Source organism: Metopolophium dirhodum, chromosome 9 (assembly GCF_019925205.1).
Source record: "Metopolophium dirhodum isolate CAU chromosome 9, ASM1992520v1, whole genome shotgun sequence".
NCBI lineage: Eukaryota > Metazoa > Arthropoda > Insecta > Hemiptera > Aphididae > Metopolophium > Metopolophium dirhodum.
Genome location: NC_083568.1, coordinates 25,941,383 through 25,963,967, shown reverse-complemented (window position 1 = coordinate 25,963,967; position 22,585 = coordinate 25,941,383). Strand labels below are relative to the sequence as shown.

The following is a 22,585-nucleotide window of genomic DNA, read 5'->3' as shown; positions in this document are numbered from 1 at the left end:
ATTTATAGTTTATCATAATATTACGAGTCATTTATAATATACAGTATCTGTGTTAGAGTTTCAGAGAGTCACTTTATATGTGACCATAATTATATACACGCTGTTACACAATGATTTTATAAATCATGTTTTTAAGTACTAAGCCTGATTTGTCATATAGGTACAGATGAGAGCAACCTAAAATTGAAATTTAGATACGTTCAGGAAATAGGTATACAATAATAACTACAGGCGAATTAATGTTGACGGATAAATAATTATTATAATAATATACAAACAATTCATCGCTGACAATAATATTATTGTGACATTGTTTTTTTCATGAAACGTTATTTTGATCATACTATAATAATATTATACAATTATATTACAATAAATTATAGTACCGAAACACCGCGTGCACGAGAAAAAATAACAATGTTAGAATCACACAGTAAAATATATATCTTAAAAAAGTCGTGGCCGCTGTCGGTCAGTAACGCATAATAAAGTAACGTCGAATCGGATACAATAAAATACAGTGTACTACTTCCGTTACGCGGAAAATCTTAACACGGAAAACATTTTTAAAATATTATTTACTGACCAACCATATCGTGGAGTTTAGTTTTTTAGTTTTTCGTGATTTTCTTGGCCGATTTCAAATCTTTCGGTTCGGCCTTTGCGGGCGCCGCCGCCATCGCTCCGTCCACCTCTCCACCGGGCAGCTGCTGGACCGGTTCGACGGCCTGCGGGGGTTGTTGCTGTTGTTGTTGTAGTTGCTGCTGCTGCTGTTGTTGTTGTATTTGCTGCTGCTGCAGTTGTTGTTGTTGTTGCAGTTGTTGTTGTAATAGTTGCTGCTGTTGCAGTTGTTGTTGTGATATTTGCTGCTGTTGCTGTCCGGCTGTTCTCGAGTACCCGCCGTAGTTGTACCGGTCCGGCATCGACATAATCGTCTCGGGCCGGACGGGCATGTAACCACTGAACGCGAGCTGCCGCCTGTCAAACGGACCCTCCGCCACAGCTTCAGCCATCGACCGGCCGACCAATGGTTGCTGCGGGAACGGGCCTGGGAACTGGAACTCCGGTTCCGAGACGAACCTCTGCTGCGGCTGCCATTCCGGGGCCGGGCCGCCTTCGTATCCGTACGGTTCCACTGACCTCACCATCGCTGGCACGAACAGCGGCGTGGGTCGCATCGCTACTGTTCTAGGACGGCCGCCACCGAACCCTTTGCGGGCTAACGTGTCTTCGTACGGTCCCGCCTCCATGTAGTTCTGCGTCATCGGTTGCATGTTGTCATCTTCGTATAAGCCGTCGTCGGCGTCGTCTACTGTCCTCGTCAGTACCGCCATGGGATATGGTTCGTCGGCCATGCGGTAACCGCCGCCCGAGTAACCTCCGCCCAAGTAATTGCCGCCCGAGAAACCGCCGTCCGAGTAACCGCCGTATTGCGAACACGGCGACTTGTAAGGTACCACGTGTGCCACCGGTTTCTGGTAGACGACCGTCGGCTGGTAGTGAACCAGAGGCTGTTGCTGCTGCACGTACTGCATCTGAGGCACCTGATGGTGCATCACGTGCAACTGTTCGTAGTGCGGTTGTTCTTGGTGCAAGACGGACTGCGGTTGTACGTACACGGACACCGGCCCGGTTTTGGGTTTGTGCAGACTGTCAAAACACTTTTCCGACGGGACTCTAGCCTCGGCGGTCGTTGACTGTCGCTGCAGGTGACTGGCCAAGACGGCGGCCAGCGTGGGTGGCGCCGGATCGCCGCAGACAATCGTCTTCCTGCCCGTCTTCGACACGTCCGCGTACACGCACTGTTCGTTGCTGTTCTTCGACCCGACGTCCTTCTTGACGCGCACCGACGAGGCGCCGACGACCGTTGCCGCCACTACGAGCAACGCTGCGACAATAACGGACTTCATGTTGCGTTGGGTTGCGTTTAGGTGTTTGCGGACAATTGGCGATCGATGTCGGTATATTGTGTCCCGTGTGTCCGGACACCTGTGATATATACACGGGAAGACGGTCGAGCGCCGACGTAAACAAAACAAAATATGTGCTGACCGACGGGAAACCGTTTCGCAACGTCCTTTCGTTCGGTCCCTAAAGCTAAACATTCAACACGGACGCGAATAAATTACGAAACGGTATAATACGGTATTAGGTTATAGGTAACTACTGTATTGTATAATATGACGATTAGACGCCGAAAGTAGACCAGGTCGATGCTAAAATATAATAACAAACCGAATAATAATAAATTATTATGTATACAAATCGATGATCGACTGCGAATGTTTCGCATAGCTTTGCGCGAAACCGTAAACATTCCTCCGACTTGAGATTTTTTCCTTCGAATTATGTCACGAGGAAATATACGATTACACCGACGACCTAGTTGACGAATTATTACGAGTCAAATTTCTCCGTGTGGGTGCAGGTGTGGGTAGTCCCGGTGTACACGATTTTGTGCGTTTGTGCGAAAACAATCGTCGTGAAAACAATGGAAAACGACAAAGCGCGGGTTTATAAAATGATGAATTACAATATACCTGTACGTTTTCCTAATTAAACATAAGTATACGCATAACAAAATTAATACTCAGCAGAATACGTTACTAAAGTGATAAAATAGTTAGGCATCGTCAGTCATAAATTGTTGTCGCATTACTTTATAATAAATGTAATGTTAGTAAACGCCTATACATGCTTATTGCTTACATATGAAAAATAAAACCCATTATTAGGTAGGTATAGGTATTTTTTACACAAAACTGTTGAATTTGTGTGTACAAACAAGTTAAACAAATAATTGTAATGCGTTATGTAGTTTATATAGGTTTTATTTACAAATTGCATTTTACTGATTGCGCAACAGTATGCGTTTTAATAATAATTATGTTGACTAAAGGTAAAAACTGAAAAAGTTAGTTATTTAGGTACATTTACATAATATGCCTAATTATTTGCATTTATTAATATTAAATGAATAGGTTAATACTATAACTATATTCTACAATTATAATTACGATGGCACTAAAGAACTACGATTGTTATTAATGTAATTAATTGCATTGGTAAAAATAATAAATAATATAATATTCTAGGTGGGTACTATTTTCGCAGTTACGTATGTTTGAAAACTTATAAAAAAGAGTAGGTATGTGCATTATGAATCTCTATGGTTTAATAATAATCTATTATGTTAATACCATTACAATATCAATGGTATGGGTACCTATTATACACAGCTGGCGGTTCATTCATACTACTCCTGGGAATCGGGGAATATCGAAAAATGTATGTTTATTCTAATAAATGTAAAACTATTTATTAATCAGTATGTTTACTTGATTAAAATTTATAAATACATAATTAACTAATAAGTGAAAAAACAAAATAAACTATAATTTTCTTTTAATACAGTTTAATATTTAAATAACTGTTGAGTCATAGAATGTAGTATATATATTATTATGATATTATATGTACCCACGGCTTAAGATTTTGGTATAAAATATTAAGGTAAAACGAGGAACGAGTGAAAAATTCTTAGTTAATCATAATTTATAACTAATAAATTATATCAACCACGCGATGCTTATCACAACGGTTACATCGCAAAATAACATTTATATAGTGTTTATACGACTCGTACAACAGTGCCATATAAGTTTTGTAATAATTAATGTATGAATTATACAAGAAAAAGAGACTTGCGACTTAGCTAATATTTACATTATATTATACCATTGAAACGATTCACATTAAAGTACTTGATTTGCACTTTGCAGACTAATATATATATATTGGCATGATAATAGTTTTTCTATTATAATAAACAATTTTTGTAAATATAATTTAACTCAAAACTATAGAGTATTTATTAACCTATTTGAATTAATCTATTATTAAAAAATAAATTTTAATTTTTTTTTGTTCCTTTGAACCTCTAATGAATTTCTGGGACAATTCCCGTTTTAACGAATTTCCGTAGGTTCCAACTTTACAACTTTTATGCCATTATATTATAACACAAACAATAGATTTTAAATATATGTTTTACAGTCATTTATATTTCAATGGAGTATTAAAAATCGCTTCATTATAATATTACATAAAACCAAATTCAATACACAATATGAATTAATTTATATTCTTTCACAAAAATACAAAACCCATATTGGCGCTTGGCACCGCAGATTACCTAAGTACATTTTGAATTCGTATATACGTATATAGTGTAGTTACTTGGTTGTATAAAACATTTAATCTCAAATCAAATTAAAATATATACATTCTTTATAATAATTTTATTATGTTTTACAAGGGTAAACAAAATAATTTTATAATTTTATTTTGCTAGTATATTTCAATATTTGAGTACACTCGAGAAGCTCAATATTATGTTTAAATAATAATCTAACAAATAATAGATACAATAGGTTTAACTTAACGAAATAGCAGTAAAAATCAAATGGTTTTACAATGTTTAAAAGTCCACATCACTTACAAGATATCAGGTCGTGCTGTACTTATAATATGAGACTTGCATAATTTAGAGCTACTAAAATTAATAATAGCAATACAATGGAAAAATGCGATCACTGACTATTAATTTTAAAACGAAATAATTTAATTACTTTATGCTAATAGTTGTGATAAGTATAATTATGCGTATTCAAACACCTAGTTTAATAGTAATATAAAAGGCCTATATTAGTTTATATGAGTCATAATTTGTAGTGTCCTCGCATCACTCGTTGTCCTTGCTGTCCTTCTCCAGCTTCGGAGGAGTCTGATCGTCTTCGAACGAGGCTGGAGGATCCTCTTCGTCACTTTCGTTATCGTCGTCGTCGTACGTCACCGGGTTGTGTCTGTCGGAGGAGGAGGCGACTTTCTGCCGGGCCACCTGTCTGGCGTCCAGACGCTTGGCTCCAGAATCCTCCGAATCGTTGTCCTGTTCGACGACCATGTGGTTACCAATGGTTTGGTCCTTCTCCTGCGGCGTCGGTGGTTTTTTGGCACAGTCATGGGCTGCGACTTCCGGCTGGGCTTCCGGTAGAGCCGCGGCCCCCGAGGTCCCGTTGTAGGCGGTAAATGTCGGCGTGTGGTTGACAAACGCCGCCAGCTGACCGACGAACGCCGGGTTTCTACGCATTTGGTCCAACATGAACATGGCGTGCTGCTGCTGTTGGTAGTACTGCTGTTGGATCTGCTGCTGGACGAGCGCGAATTCTTGCTGCCGGCGCTGTTGCTGCTCGTACAGTTGCTGCTGGAACTGTTGCCGGGCCAGCGTCTCCTGTTGGCTCTTCAGCTGTTCGTAGAACGCGGACAGCTTCTCGACGGTGACCGCCGACGACGTGTCGTTGCCATGCGACCGGTCGGCGACGGCCGCCTTGCACGGTACGGCCACCGCCGACACGGTCGTGTGGACGTCCACGCCGTGATGTTGGGCCTGCGGACCGTCCGGGTGGTTGTGACCGACCAGTAGTGGTGATTTGGCGGCCCAGCGGTCGTCGGACCTGCTAGACCGGAAAGAAGCTGGTTCGGGGAGCTCGGTTGGAGTGAGTTCGATCACCTTAGATGACGCAGCCGCGGGGAAGTACTGCGAGAGCACCGCTCTCGCGTAATCGTCCTGCGTGTAACTCGTGTACGGTTTTCCGGCCACAGACACCGCGGCGGCCGCGATGGCCACCAGTGCGCACGCGACGGTACGACGGCCACAGTGACTGCGCGTCGTCATATCGTGGAGTTGGTAGCGATCGATGATCCGGTCCAATGTAACGATGATATTATAATATTATCGTTTGTGTCGATTGCGCGTCTCCGTCGTCCGGCTCAGCTGCGCGGTGTTAATCGTTGCTGGCGGAGTTGCGTTGTTTTTCTTTCGGCTTGAAGCGTAATTCGTGTCTGACCGGACCGCGTCCCAACGTATTGTGCTCCGGCTGACGTGTAGGCCAGACTATTTATGGCCACACTTTGGTGGTCGTTATTTTTTTCTTATCATTTACACGCAGATAACGCCGCGACATCTGATACGGCGTGGTCGTACGATTTCGTTCGGCCTGTCGTTGTTTTCGAAATTTCGCGAGATAGTGCCGCGCAGCCCGAATTTTTTACAAAACAATTTTGCAAAATATCAGTCTTGTTTATATGGCGTAGCGGCACGTAACGGCCTCGCAAATACTAATACGCTCGTCGCGTAAATTATAATAATATAATACTATGGTCAGGTCGCAATCGTCGGAAAACCCATACATATTATATATACATTGAGTATAATGTTATAATATGTGCAGGTGTCAAAATCGTGACACGAAACATAGTGGAAATTGCACCCCTCCGATTGCTGGCTCACTTAGGGAAGGCCCCACAGCCGACAATGTCTGTTGTTGAAAACGCGATGTTGTAAGTACCTAAGAACAAATTTAATATAAAACGTTAAACGATTATATTATTTTTTACAATTTATAACTGAGAAAACGATCAGAATTTCAAAACAGCAAAGACGATTTTACCTATTTTATAAACGGGAGTAGTTATTAAAAAAACGCGTTTATATTATATATAATTCACGAGCTAGCTTTTCCTACTGTTGAGATTTGTTATTTGTTATTATAACATTCATTCTGACGGCTCAACTAAAATATATTGTCGATAAATAGTTTTACACTATCTGTAACACAAGTTTTTGTTCTGGTTTTGAAATACACAATATACGCGGTACCTGTGTACATTGGAAAATCGCTATTTTATGCAGTGAATAGACCGTATGTCAGACGGTATTACAGTTAATGTTATTATAGTTATTTGACGAAGGCCCAAAATGATTGAAACTGTATATTACATAGACATGGAATCACCCAAATTTTGACATCAGAAATCGTTTGGAACTATTATGTTTAAAATAAATTAGAAAATAAAAAATATTCTTGAGCACGGATTTGTGATGTCTTTCACGATCAATTTTAATTGAACATTTTTTTTGTATAATTTACAAAATGTTAATAAAAGCTAATAATAACTAAATGTCAGTTACCATTTTTGTCAAAATTAAAATTGATATAACATTGTTTCCGGAGTAAACGGCAATTGTTTTTTTTTTACTAGGAATAAATGTTATGCATTGTGTAATTATAATTAGAAACAAGATTTGAGTTATATTTAAAAAGTACAACTTGATGGTGACTGCAACAGTTGACTCTTTTCCACCTGAAATAATAATAAACAGTTATTATAGGTATATATTTTCAATTAAAACGAAGAATTTTTAAGGCACAATTTTTTTAGAAAAATAACGGTTGTTGTTTGACTAAACATGGTATAAGATTTTAACATTTGGCAGTATCCTAGTACAGATGTTAAAAGTTATGCACAAATGTGTTGTTACAAATTAACAAACTCTTTGTTTGGTTACCTATGATAAAATAATAAATTATGATTGATATACATTTAGATTTTAAGTTCACAGTTTTTTTTTTCAAAGTCGTTGACTATCAATAAATTGTGAATTTAACCATATTATGTGTTTATACTCCGTCAAAGTAGTTACTATATGACCTACTGTACACGATAATAATTATAATTGAGTCGTATAAGTCTGCTTGGAGTATTTACAGTACTTACCGTCATAATGAAGTGTTTTGAGTAAAAACCTGGCAAAAATGTTTCGTTCAGCATGCTTGATGTATTTGAAATATACATTTATTATACTCCGAATAATAGTGGAATAGTGGATAACACATTTTTTAAACTATAGATACCTACACTATGTTACTTACCTGAATGATCATTAATAATGTGGTAATTTTAAGATTCTGTAGTTGCAAAAGAATGTATTTTATTTTACCTTGTCGTAATTAAATATAATACCTAATCTGATGTATTAATCATATTGCCTATATTATATTATACAATACGTAGGTACGGATAATGTATAATTTATATTATATACATGAAATACGATATAAGTATTTTATTTTTTTTTGTGAAACAAGGACCATAGTATTCAAATTTACAGCGGTACCTATAATATTATGTCGTGTACTTTTGTGATATAATTTTCTATGTTTGACCTATTAATCAAACATCTATAGTACAGTTGTGTTTATTTTTATTTGGTATTTTATTTAAATTATTTATGTGAGTAATTGTTGTAATAAGTTTATTTTAAACTCAAGATTACTCCCTCTTTACTTAATTTAATCTTTATTAACGAGTTAGATTAGTTAGTCGATATGCAATGCCTTAACGGTCGTATTCACTACACTATTTTATCACTAAACTAAGAGAAGTCTAATAAAAACTGTGAATCATAAATCTCGTCATGTCATGTGCCGCTTATAAGTGTTTTATTTTTAATTGAGTAAATTTTAATAGATTTTTAAAGAATGAAGTTTAGGTATTCAAACATCAAACGTATATATTATATACTTATATATCATACGTAAAGCAGTTCTGACAACAGCTATTGCTATAAAATTATAATACGGCTACGTCTAGTGTACATATTCCAATATCTTCTACATTTGTCTTGTGTGCTGCAAGTCATATTACACAGTAATATGTGTAATAGTACCTAAGTTACTGTTTGAAGTGCGTAGACTGTTGATAAGTTTTTGTAAAAGTTTCACGATAACGTGACTGTTGTAATCAATACTGTATTAGGTATCGTTAGTAAAATAGCTTTAAACTATATCAAAACATTTTATTGATTCTAATTTTCATTGAAATGTATTTTAAATTACGTTACTATTACACTTTATTTAGGTCATAGTATTATCAAATATGTGTACCGAATTAAAAATAATATTACGGTCTACTGCAGAGAGCGTTCTTTCAAAATTTCTTCTTTTTTAGTTAATCTTGTTTAACTTTAACACACTTATTATAAAATTAAGATAAACCTCAACGGATAGCACCAAGAAAGTTCTATTCCGACGATTGATTTAATTGCTTTCACGATTAAATTCAATTAATAACCATTAAGTATTTAAGTTCAAACATATTTTGAATTCTCATAGTAAATGTTGTTTTGAAAAACCAAAAGTTTTGCTGATAGGACCATGTTGTTGCAATAAACTTTAAAATGATTAGATTCGATAAAACTTTTGATACCACTACATTAAAAGTGGTCGGTCGGAGATAGAACCCTATTTTGTAGTGTGTATTTATTAGTTTTCACCAAAATTGAATTAATTCAAAGATTAAATTAATATCCTTGCAGATTAACAAAATCAATACAACAGTAAAATATTATTAAAAAGAAAAATGTATGATTGTCTTTATAAACATTTAGCAAATAAAGGTCAGCTATCTGACCTGCATGCTGAATGATTTTTTAAGGATTTTATAATTTATTGGTTATTCTACTGTCTGAGAATTTTTAGCAGGAAAATGTATATAAGTATCTGTGAAGACAACAATAAAACCACAAATGCGTTTTTAAACGTGAAACAATATTTTTATTTTTAATCATATAGTTATCGATCATTGATAATGATTATATAATAATATATTGTATAAGAACTTAAAAGTAAGCAACTTTAAAGTAGATAATATATATATACATATATATATATACTATATATGTATAAATTATATATATACATAATACATTTTGTACAAAATTTATTTATCATACCATATTGTATATATAATACAATGTTATGTTCGTTTTATTATTATTGTAATAAGAACTATGTTATCAAGCATTGTTTTCGAATAATATAATAATAATAATAATAATAATAATTAATGAAAGCTCCACCGACGACCCGTCTCGCGTTTGTTATGCGTACGACATAACTTCATTACATCGTATAGTAATGTGTCATATTATAATAATATAATATTATTATTACAACAAACGCACGCGCAGCATAAGCGTTTTTTCTACAAACGATTATGCCTACCGTATTTATATGATTTTATTGCACGTGGCGGGTTTCGGTTATAAGTCGCGCGTGCGCATAACTACAACAATGATGCTATTATAACGTACAAACGGACGCGCACACGTATGCGGCGACGTGCCCAGAAGAGCATCGAATTCTACAGAATTATCTATCGAAGTAGTTTTGTTTTGTTTCCCGTCGCGGTCGTATTTTGTTTTTTTAAGGAAATTTTTTCAAAATGTCGCACTACTGTAGTCGTCGTCGTCGTCGTCGTCGCCACACGGCGCAGGGTCGTCAGATTTATCGAAACCTACGGGTATACGGGTAGAGAGGGACATTAGTTTGTTTGTGTGTGTGTGTGTGTGTGTGTGTATGGAGGTATGACGTACGCTTACTAACGGAAACAGAACGTATGTGTGGCGCGCCCGCGATTTGTCCGATTTACGAGGTCGGCGGGGACGAGTCGGATGTGTTATTATTTCATCGTATCGTATGCATATCATACTATTATATTATAATTACTATACACGCCTATATGATGCAATATACGATGCCGGTTTCAAACGTCGCGTTTTATAGTAACAATATTATAATATTATATGAAATGTATGTATAATTTATATTGCACGGGGCAGGGCACTTATTGCCGTACGGTCACACGCAGATTTCGGTCGTCCATCTTGCGGCTTTCCGGCAAATCCCGAACGTTATACGACGTCATTGTTGTTTTAATACCTATGTGTATATACACGGATTACGTGTTATTATCCCTCGTCTTAACGTTTTACCTACGCGTGCGTGTCGGTTATAATATTATGTGATATAATGTTATACTATTATGTCACGATGTGCTCGTGCGAGTTTTGTAAACGATTTAAATTTAAATTTGTTTATTTGATTTGCGAAGGTAACGAAGACCAAAAAAAAAAAAAAAAACCGCATTAATAATTGTATTATACTTAATAACATAATAATATATTATTACCCTTCGTCTTCTTCGACGGTGGACACGCCGTCGGAATATCGTTCAACTTATCCGAAATTATAATATTATTATTGTGAAATGTAAATATCATCGTCAATTTGTATACTATACATCTCATATTATATTATTTTATAATTGCATTAGGTCATAATATAAATGTCCAAGTAAATGGTTCTATGTATTATATATATATATAAATATTATTTTAATAGCACTACAATAGGTATACAGGTAGTATTTATTCTATAGTATATTATCATATGACATCGAAAGAAAAAAACAATTTAAAATCTAATATATTATTATAATAATAATAATAACCATAATAATATAATAACATAATATAGTTTCTTATAACGAAAGTATAGTTTAAGAATTGTAATATATAGGTCATTAACTAGTACGGTTATAAATTAGAATTGATTAATTGATAAATATTTACTCATAAATTGCAATGTCCCGCACACGCTTACGTGGTGTGTATAATATACATAGGTATTGTTTGATTAGCAAGGTCTTCATTGAAATATAAAAAAAAAAAAAACGCAAAATGACAATTTTTGTTTTTCATTTTTATATGCTCTCGACCCGACCTCGACAATCGACACAAATCGTTGGACAATAATAATATCGCTACACTGCGGTTACACACATAGTATGAAAGACAAAAAAAAATATATATATAATTATAATAATATATATTAAAATTACGGTAATATTGTTATAATCATAATAATAATAATAATAATCAATAATTTAGTTACAGATGTATAGTAATATTTATTATTATATAGTATACTATAAATCGGTCCGATGTATAATAATAAGTTTTAAACTTTATGGATAAAAAAAAAAAAAAAAATAGGTACATTTCTTACAATAATCATAAACGTATTAATTATATTAATTTTATATTGTTGTTCATTTACCAGCGTTCATAATGTATTTATAATAACTTGAAAATCGCACTTGCGCGCCCACACATCAGTACCGGATTTCACACCAGAATCACAGCGTTTTATTGCAACATAACATAGTATAATATTATATATTTTATTCATTTATTTTTTGGTACCATAAGTATATAATATTATGTATATATAAAATGTATATAATTATACATATATAAATATATATATATATGTATATATATATGTTATATATTATATAAAAAAAAAATCGTGTACACTACTATACGCTAATTATTGCCATAATAAATTGCTAAACATTAGTTTCAGATGTTTAGCATTGATATGGTATTGAATTGCCACTGTTACTAGACAGAGATTATATACAAATCTCGTCAATATTATTATCAAGTTTCACATAGTTATTATATATTATTATTATTATATATACCGTCATTGGGTCGAAATCGGATATAACATGTATATTATACCGTATAGCATAGGTGTGCGACTTACTTATTCACTTCTAAGTTTATGTATACAATATATATATATATATAGAGAGAGAGAGAGAGAGAGGGAGGGTAGAGATTGGATAGAGGGAGTGGGATAGAATTTACGATGCAAACGTATATAGTTTAAAGTTTCAAGACAAAAATTTAAAATATCGTTAGTGTTAAAAAAAAATTGAGCTTCTTTTATCCTTTTGTAAAGTAAATATTATAATATCATATTATGTTGACAAACGTATCGTGTATATATTATTATAGCTTAATATTTTCAAAATCAAAATGAGAATAATAACGTGACTACATACTATTGTATGGAGTTAATTTCATGAAATTCTACGATTTAATGTCTAGAACGTAACGGCGTATGACGTATACTAATAAAATTGCTATAAATTATAATTATTATGTGTTTAGTAATATTTACCTATTATAATATTATTATTACAGTAACAAACAAACGTTGTTGTAATATTGTATTACCTAATTGTTGTTGTATTTTCCTCCCCGGGGGCCCATTAATCAAAAACAAAAAAGGTGAATACATTTCCAAATCACTTACGGGTTAAATACATAGGTACAGCGATTTTTTATTTTTATACATATTTTATTAGTCTTACGAAATGTTAATAATGAATATCACATGTTATAAATAAAAAAGAAAAAACCATTATAATAATAAACGAAATCACTTAACAGTGTATAAATTAATATTTCAAAAGCAATCGTATATTATAATATTTATAATAGAGCAATACAAGAGCGATTTATTTTTATAATGAACCACAATTCTACAAATGCGCGCGTGTGTGTGTGCCTAGAATAGGTTATTACCTAATAATAATATACCTAATTTTATATATTTAAAAATTATTATTTAAACTTATTATTATAAATGGCTATATTATATTATGTTTTATTTTCTTTAGTCATAGCGACAAATGTAATAGGTAATAAATAATAATAATTTATACATAAATACATAATATATTTATATATAGGTAAATATTTTAAAATTTATCTACGATTGTAGATTTAATATAAATTAATTGGATACGCAAATATGTACACAATATTATTCAAATATAATTTATCGTTAATAATATAAGTACATATTTTTTTTATTAATAATGTTTTTATAATTATAATTTTTTTGATCGTAATACACTTACTATATTTACAAAGTACATGGCTTTTTTTTATTTTACTTTAGCGGGGTACGCATTTCGTTTTTGCTGACCATCCATCATATTTCGTATATTATGATAAAATAATATTAACGTTTTCCGATTTCGTTTATCGTAGGATAAATGGTGATGTTCGGATCGAATGTAGGAATGTTTTGAAGATGGGATTTAATGAAGTGGCGTCGGTAAGTATATCGATATTATATATAGCAACGTGTATCTGTATAAATGGGAAACTATCTAAAGAGCGTACCTACCTACCACGAATTAGACCTCAACTCTTCAATAGTAATCCTCGGAATTCAGGGCTAACTCGAACGACCACATCACATTTTGTATAATGCAAGTGCATTATCTTAAACCACGGGGCTTATGTTTGTTTTTCAATCTAAATTATGTAATGACGATTGTAAAAATAATTATGGTTATAAGAAATTGGAAGCAATGAAACGATTTAAAATATTATTTTCTTATAAAAAATAATAAATCCTTGATAGTAATAGTGACATTTAATCACCGAAATTGTATGAATCATTACGAATTATTATATTAGATGTATAATAGCAGTTGATGAAATACAATTTTAAATCGTATTCATAAATTTAATATTTTTTATTTTCAAATCGTCATATCGATTTTAGACTAATATAGGTAGTATAGTTTCTATAATTTATAGTCCTCGGATTCAACGCGATGTATAACATTTTATTTACCGATGGGGAATTAGACGTGTATTGTCTGTTATACTTGATTATCATGTTGAACAAAATTACGATTTCCCGCGATTGTTGCAGCAATAATAGTGGTTCAAAATGAAGAAGATGAAAACAAAAATGAATAAAAAAATTACAACGCCATCGTCGTTTCCGGGGGTTGGATAGGTGGTGAATCGACGAACGTGCGAATTACTTCGCGGAATATAACTAGGATTTTGATACCACCGTTGCGAATATAATGATAATATTATATAAGGCATGTTGTTAATGACGAATTAAAGAATGGTCTGTCTGCAATGCGTTTATAAACGGAAGCGTATTGAACACTGTTTTATGAGTTATCGAAGTGGATTAGAATAAGCCACCTACGTGTGTTTCGAATAATGTAATCAAACTCCAACAACGTAACTTAAAGGTCTCGATTTTCAATTATTTTCACTAAGCATAAAATAAATATTTAGTCACAATGTTTAAACCTAATCGCATAATATAAGACACATTTTGTTGATTGAAATGGCGCATTGATTTTTTACCGACAATTTTGTCGGGGGATGAAATATGTGAACGAAATTAAGTCGAAGGGTAACACAATATCCACGTACCTCATTTCGACCACTGACTTAATTAATACACGTGGAGGCACAAAAATGTCGTCTCATGACGTCTCCGACCGATCGCGAGTAATGGATACCGAAAACGCCTGATGTGGCGTTTTAGATTTTGGCATGCTATATGGTGGCCTGCGATCTACTCACGATATAATAACTGATAGTGACTATTGATTTTATTGCTATTATTCTTATTGATACACGATCGTCAGATGATTTGATGGCAGGTGGTGGAGGATCATTAAAATGCTCGGTGGCGGGCGACTGGTGATTTAGTAATAGTTTTTGACGGGCGACAAATGTCATCAAAAATCACGGCGCTCCCGTGAGTACGCGCTCGAGAATGTTGTTGGTGGTGATGGTAGGGATTTAGATGACGTCGATGTAGTTTAAGACTACATCGATATTAGATCGACGTGTATCTCTTGCACGTACACGTGTAGTTGGCCTTCGTGGGACGAACTTATCAAATGTGATTTTCGTGACATCGTTTTAGCTGTAAGGTCGAGTTCAATTTTAATTTTTTTATTATTATAGCGGGCAATAATGCCACCCCGCCCTTTGGGTTTACCACTAATTCGTCGAAAACCTGAGTCCGATTACAGACGACACGCCGCGCCTTAAAGTCGAAAACGAATGTAATTGTCTTATATTATAATAATATGTAGCTATAATATTATTATCATACTTGGACTACCAAAATGTTCGCCAACCATAAAATTTTTCAATTTTTTTTTTCATTTCATGTTTCTTTACCCTCCTGACCATCGTCTACATATTCTACCCCGTCACACGCTGTACACACTGGACGGTAGTTGCAAAGGCAATTGCGAACGACGCAAATTCGATTTCTCACAAAACTGCGCGTTACAAAAATGATGTAGGTAATCATTTTTTTGTCCACGCCGAAATGTTGTATTTTATATATTATAGATAAAATATACTTATTGAAATACAGTCATTTGAACACGATCAATACCAAAACAATATATATATATATATATATATATACACACGCATATATATATATATATATATATACATAAAATAGCGGTACAAATGACTATGCATTATATTATAATATGGACTTGGTTATTGGTGTTATGCTTAAAGAAACAGAACGTTTATATTATTATATATAGCTATTATTATTGTAATTATTCATATATATTATAAATACATTGTGTTGTATAATATTATAATACAATATTTTATATTTATTCGAACGGGGCAGCGAGGGGATTTGGGAAAACGGGGATATCCAAAAAAAAAAAAACAAACAAATTACACTTAATCATATTTAAGATAAGTCAAAAGAAGAGAAGAAAAATTATAATATGTATATATAATGTTAAATTAAACTATTGACGAATTATATTATTATTAATTTAAAGATACGTTTAAAACCGTAATAACAATAATATTTTAACAACAATTATATTTAATTCAATATTTTGATAACAAATTAAAAAAAAAGAAAACGAAAAAACGAAAAAAAAATCAATGACAAAGAATAATTTTAAAAATACGTAACAAACATATTATAATAATAATAATAATAATAATGATAATAATAATTATAATATATTATAGTCTATTGGTTTATCATAATAATTGTTCGTTAAAAAAAAAAAAAACAAAAAATAATAATAATTATATTAATAAAACAAAAATTTGATTATCACCGTAAATAAATAAATATGAAATAGCAAAAACGAAAAAAAAAAAAATTAAAACCGTAAATAATTCACACATCGAATCGGTGGTAGTGAAGGTGGAGGTATTAGTGGTGGTGGCGGTGGCGGTAGTTTATTTGAGGGAGAGGTGAGTTAAAAATATTATTGTGGCCCATTATATTATTATAGTTAAAAAAACCAAAAAAATTACACTCACGACGAGCGACCGTCATTGTGTTATTATTATAATTGTAACCATTATAATAATAAAACATTTACCCGTCGGTTCGATAAGTAATTATTATTTTCCAATATATTATATTATCATAGTAAATAAATAATAAATACGTTAGTAATAATTATTATACTATAAATATGATCAATCTAAAAATTAAACTTATAAACAATTTATATCGTTCAGCAGTGTGCTAGATCGATGAACTTTTCCGTTTCAAAATTTGTTTTCTACTTCGCAACGCGTATTTTTAAACAGAATTAATTTTTTTTTTTCATAGCATAGGACGAGAAAATCAAAGATGTATACAGAATATATAATAAATGTAGTTGTGAACCAATTTTCATGGCAATTAAAATGTGATCAGGTAATAATAACGACAAAACGGCGATGTCGTCGCGAGTTGCGTCTCAGTGGATCGACACGAGGTTACTTTTGTATTATTTGCGCTGTAGATGGGTGAATCGTCGAGTGCCGAATCGCATCTGCTTTAAGAAGTCGAATGGCATTTGATCTAAGTTGTCGAATCCCCCCCCCCCCCCCCGGTCGATGATTATATTATATTATAAACCTAACGCAATTCATACCATAAGTGTATAGTATTATACACATTATTGTTGTGATTATATTTTATGAAGGTTTCCCGAGACGCTCATCAATTCGACGACAGTTGTTGATATTATATCAGTGTTATTCGTTATTACTACTGCCTAGATATTGTGTGTGTGATTCATTATGAGATCTTAATTAGATGGTCCTGATTTGGTTTTTTTCTATTCTACAATTATTATACGGCTGCGCCCTTATTCTTATAATGAGCAACACGCGACAATTTTTTTTCCGATTTTCTGGTTTGATTTATCGTTCAGAGATTATAATTAGTTTAGGTATAGTTATTATTATTATATAATATAAGTATTAAGTTAATATTATTAAATTTACATATTTTGGGTAATTTCATTTATATAATAATAAAAACCCTAAAAAAAAAAAAACGAATATAATAATAATAATTTTTTTTTTCTTTAATGTAATTATCTTATATATTAATTTTTTTTTATTTGTTATCATAATATAAACATTATTAATATAATAAAACATGTTTTTTTTTTATTTTAAATCATTATAATTATTATATAATATAGAAACGATTATTATTAATAGCATTATTGAGAAAGAAAACCTTTGGTGTAAGTGAGAGTGAGTGAGACGTTTATATATATATCTCTGGTGATAGTTGTGAGTTATTGAGTCAATCACACGCATAGGGGCGACTAATATCGGTCAACCTGTAATAAGATAATAAAAAAAAAAAAAGTCAGAACGATAAACAATACGTATAAATTATTATGAATTCTTTTTGAATAAAATAAAAAAAAAAAAACAATAATTGGACGTTGATATTTTTATGAATGAACAACAATGACCTTACGATGGAAGAAATTTATTGACTCTTGCGTTGTTCAGTGGTACCCATTGGTAAAAGCGGCCGGAATCAAAGGCCCCTGAAAACAAAATACAAAACTGGTTAGTACAAATTGAAAAAATTAAAACTAAAAAAAAATGTCTTTTTACAAAAGGGGCGTTGTGTGGTATGTGTGTGTGTGTATGTGTGTGTATGTGTATGTGTGTGTGATGTTGATAAACAAGCCAAACATATAAGCACGACCGACCACTGATTACACGACGTAACATGACATTTTCGAGGTCTGTTTCGACATTACAATATTATATTATATTTTCAATAAAGTATGGACATTTTAAACTTGTTGTGACATAGATCACGTAATGATAGCAATATTGTAATTTCGTCGACATGCATCGTTTAAAATGTTCAGATAACGAGGTCGGGACGATTCAGTCACATGTAAATATAGAGAGCGTGTTATTAAAAACATTTCCAGTTAGTAGTTAGACAATTTTTTTGTACTATTCAAACGCAACGATCTAGTCAGTTAGTTGCGTAGCAGAGTTATAATATATAGTGTTAGTTTTCAATCAAAAGTATACATTTATACAACAGAATAATAGCGTATATACATTTTCAAAGTTATATAAAAGTTTGACCGATCAGATAAATAAATATAAAAATAGTTGTGTCTAGCAGTCAGATATATAATAGCTTCCAATGTTCTGTACCTAACATACATTGAACTAATCATTGATATATAGATAAGAAACAAACTAGTTTTCGCAATTATATATATATATATATATAACTATTATAGTTATGAATTGCAATTTATTTGTTTACCAAACTTGCTATATTAGGTGCAATAAATACCAATTAAAAACATTACAATTTTATAACTAATACAAAATCTAATAATTTCAGTAAAAATCAGCAAGTGATAATAGTATAGTGTACACGGACAATAATACGATCCATTAAACTACAGCAAAGAGAAATAATACCTTCAATATACAGATAAATGTCTCCAATAAATCTGCGCAATTGAAATTCAAAAACTATTTTAAAAGTATATAATGTAATATGATTGCACAACAATTGAAACTTTTCCAACATTTTATATTTCACTGTGAATTATGTTGTAGGAAAAAAAAAGATGACAACGACAATTTTTATCTTCCTATAAGAATTTGAGACTAACCAAAAGGTTTCGATGATCATATTATTTTCTAAATATTTTTGTCATGTCTATTTTATTCTATCGTCTCAGTAGGCCACGTTCTACATCTCGGTACACGTTTATTTTGAGCCTGAATTAAAATTCCATTTCACATATAATAATTAATATCGGGTTTTAATTATTCGGTGACACAGAGGAGGACGACGACGATGACGACTATTACCTCGAAGATGTGGTTTTACAGGCAGTGGTTTAAAAAATCGGAATTCATTTTCGAAAGAAGAATGAGAACGTTTTATTGCGATTCAATTACGTTTTTCCAGTTTGAGAGATATTTTGATGTGCCAGATCTAAGGTAATATTTATACAACACGTACACTCGACACTGCCAGACATGTGTTAAATAATAATAATTTATAACGATTTTATAATGCGATCCGAATTTATTGAAATACGCATCTTCGACGATCTTCTACGAAATTGTACAAAATATTAGAAGCCATGATATGTTATAATATACAGTTTATTAATATTTCCTGCAGTGAATGTTTAGATCAGTGACGGCTAGGATAATGAGACAATCATTACCTCTCATTAAACGTGGAGTAAATAACTATCAATATTGATACATTTTCAAGCATATTATCGAAAGATAAAAATTTTGAATCATTATATGTACATTTTTTTGTTAATTTTTTTTAGTAAAAAATTCGGGTTTATTTTCTTACTGGAAATATGTATATTGTTATTAATAAATTGTTTTACATGATACAAACATGATTTGTTTGAATTAAGTGATAGGAATATCCACCAATTGTCCCTAGTCTAAAATGCACAGCTGTGGTGAATGGTTTTTCGTTTATAAAACAATAGTATAGTTGAACTCCATATTTATAGTGAAATAATAATAATAATAATTATATTATTATAATTCAAATATTTTGTTGGTCGGCGCGTTGTATAGGCAATTTCACTACATGGGTGTGTAGCGACTAGCGATGTGGAACGCGCTCTTTTCGATAAACGAATTTTAGTATGGGAAATTCATCCTTTGTCGAATTTTCATTATATTATTAGAAACGCCATTTCGATGTTGCACGAATTGTAATAAAAGTTTATTAATTCATTATATAAACGATTGTTATTGTTTTGTATGTGTGTGTTTTATTCGTTAGGGGAGGGGAATGTCGCATCATTAAAACAAATAATGTATATACTACCAAAGCTATCACTGCTCTGAATATGTGTCAGTCAAGGATCTATAATACTATAAATATTAAAATATACAGTTTATACGTGATTTTTAAGAAAAAAACTAATTATTCAGTCTGTTGAGATTAAATTTAAATGGAAATCATCGACCCGACATTATTTTATAGAGATACGACACACACGCGAGTATAAAATGAATTACAACAATGGCTTAATAATGTTCAAAGTGACGATATATGAAGGGGAGGGTGGTAACTGTAGTCATGCGTTAAGAAAACGTTTTGTTTGTGAGAAGCTGAAAATATGTTATGATTTTTTTATTCTCATGAACTACAAAAATAGTCATTCAATTTGATGTATTTGTATATTATAAATGCGAATCAAAAGACTATCGTCTTTCATAACAATATATAACTTTTAAATTTGTATGGATAATTAATAATAAAAAAGGAAGTTATCTGTTGTATACAATGCGATTTACTCGTATTGTGAATAATATCGATGTGTGGGAAACTGGGAAATACTAAATAGAAAAAAACATGACAATAATTGTTGTACATAAAAATGTGGTTGATGATTAATGATGTATTTTAAAATAAAAGATTTAAAGTTATAAAATCGTCCACTACAACGGACTTTCCTTCTATAGCTGGTACGGCAACCAGAGAAGAACGAACGGCTATAAAAAAATAATCTGCAAATGTAATGATGACTTTTTCCAGACCAACATGTCCCGTTCCCGCGGAGCACTCGAATTGTTGGTCAATATTTTTATCAAATAATATAATAGTACGAAAATATGATGTTATATTTTCTTTCAATTATAGCTTCTAACAATGTTTACCTAGTGATAATAAACAAAAAAAAGTCTATAATTTTATGATATCGAAATGTATCAAATAATAATATAACCGCATAGTTAAAAATGTAATGAGTAACAAACTTACGTTTATAAAAATAAGTAAATAAAACAGAATAAGTATACTATAAACGTCGCTAAAAACGCATAGTATTTTATTACATAATAATACAGAAAGGAATTAATTACGAATATAATAATATATGGCCACGAGTTTCACAAGTCCATTTTCTGTTTTAAAACGCATAAATGTTAAGTATATATTTTTAACTTGCTTTGTACTAAAACAAAGCTACCGACATACTATACCTGCCGAGAGATGGTAATTAAATACTATATAGACTTGCAGGGAAATATGCTTTTGACTACCTAGTGCCTACTTTTTTTTTCATTATTAACATTATCAATGCGGACCAGCAGTTGTACACTGCAGGGGGACATAATATTTTTCGCAACGTCGGCGACTCTATACAGTCTGCACGACAATAATAATAAGTCTCGTATATTTTTTTCTTTAAAAAAGGAAAGTTTTCGAGAACAGACCTCGGTAACGTCCGGGCTAGAGTTCCAGAATTGATGCACTATAAATGGGTGGGCTGCACGTGACACAACGAGTGAGTGCACATATTATTATTATTAAAGTATATAATGGCCGAGCAAAAGGGATAATATACGAGCCTTGAAAGACATCAAAAAATAAAAATAAAAAAATGCTAATAATAATTTTTTTACCATTCGATCGATGTAATACTTTTTTTTGAATGAAAAAGTCATCGGTGAACCAAATTTATATTATTATTATTATTATTATTATTTTTAATATTGTATTTAGTATACGTGTACGAGCTATCACGGGAGTCCGGAAGGTATAAGTGACGAATAACATCTACATTTCAATATATTATTATAATTTTATCATATTATGGTATCGGTTTGGTTAGCCTCCGCCTGTTGGATAGTCTGAAAGATATAAAATGTGCATTTCCCTGCATAGTATAAGTGTGTGTGTGTGTGTATTTAGGGAGGTATATCTACTAACGGGGATGGTAGGCAGATGTATTGTGTATATAATGCGAGTGAATAGTTGTAATAGTTTGTCACGGGGTGAGAGCGGACGCCACAACGACGACGATGACGACGACGACATACGTTACCAGCAGTGTTTTAATTTATAATATTTCAGAATCCCAGGGGAAAGGATGCGGACTAGGA

At 32.3% G+C, this 22,585-nt stretch overlaps 2 protein-coding genes across 12 annotated transcripts in view; both read right to left on the bottom strand.

The window, feature by feature from the left end:
• Positions 1–236: 236 nt before the first annotated feature.
• Positions 237–2,586, bottom strand: LOC132952610 (transcription factor mef2A-like). The gene has a single exon (XM_061024945.1). The coding sequence runs from the start codon at positions 2,103–2,105 to the stop codon at positions 612–614; it is 1,494 nt and encodes a 497-aa protein (XP_060880928.1). The 5' UTR covers positions 2,106–2,586; the 3' UTR covers positions 237–611.
• An 8,569-nt stretch (positions 2,587–11,155) lies between these two features.
• The window catches only part of LOC132952934 (RNA-binding protein Musashi homolog Rbp6), a 401,189-nt gene continuing 389,759 nt past the window's right edge, over positions 11,156–22,585 (bottom strand). For 7 of the 11 annotated variants that reach the window (XM_061025453.1, XM_061025460.1, XM_061025457.1 and 4 more), the window contains 2 exons: positions 18,144–18,216; positions 11,156–18,000 (listed from right to left, as the gene is read on the bottom strand). In XM_061025453.1, the coding sequence (XP_060881436.1) occupies positions 17,964–18,000; positions 18,144–18,216 (110 nt within the window). In that variant the 3' untranslated portion in view covers positions 11,156–17,963. Of the gene's footprint in view, positions 18,001–18,138; positions 18,217–22,585 lie in introns of all 11 variants that reach the window. The other 4 variants (XM_061025455.1, XM_061025459.1, XM_061025461.1 and 1 more) reach the window with 1 other exon arrangement.

Bases quoted from the DNA above. Each gene is read 5' to 3' on its own strand.
- LOC132952610 (XM_061024945.1), bottom strand. From the start codon at position 2,105: ATGTTTAGCTTTAGGGACCGAACGAAAGGACGTTGCGAAACGGTTTCC.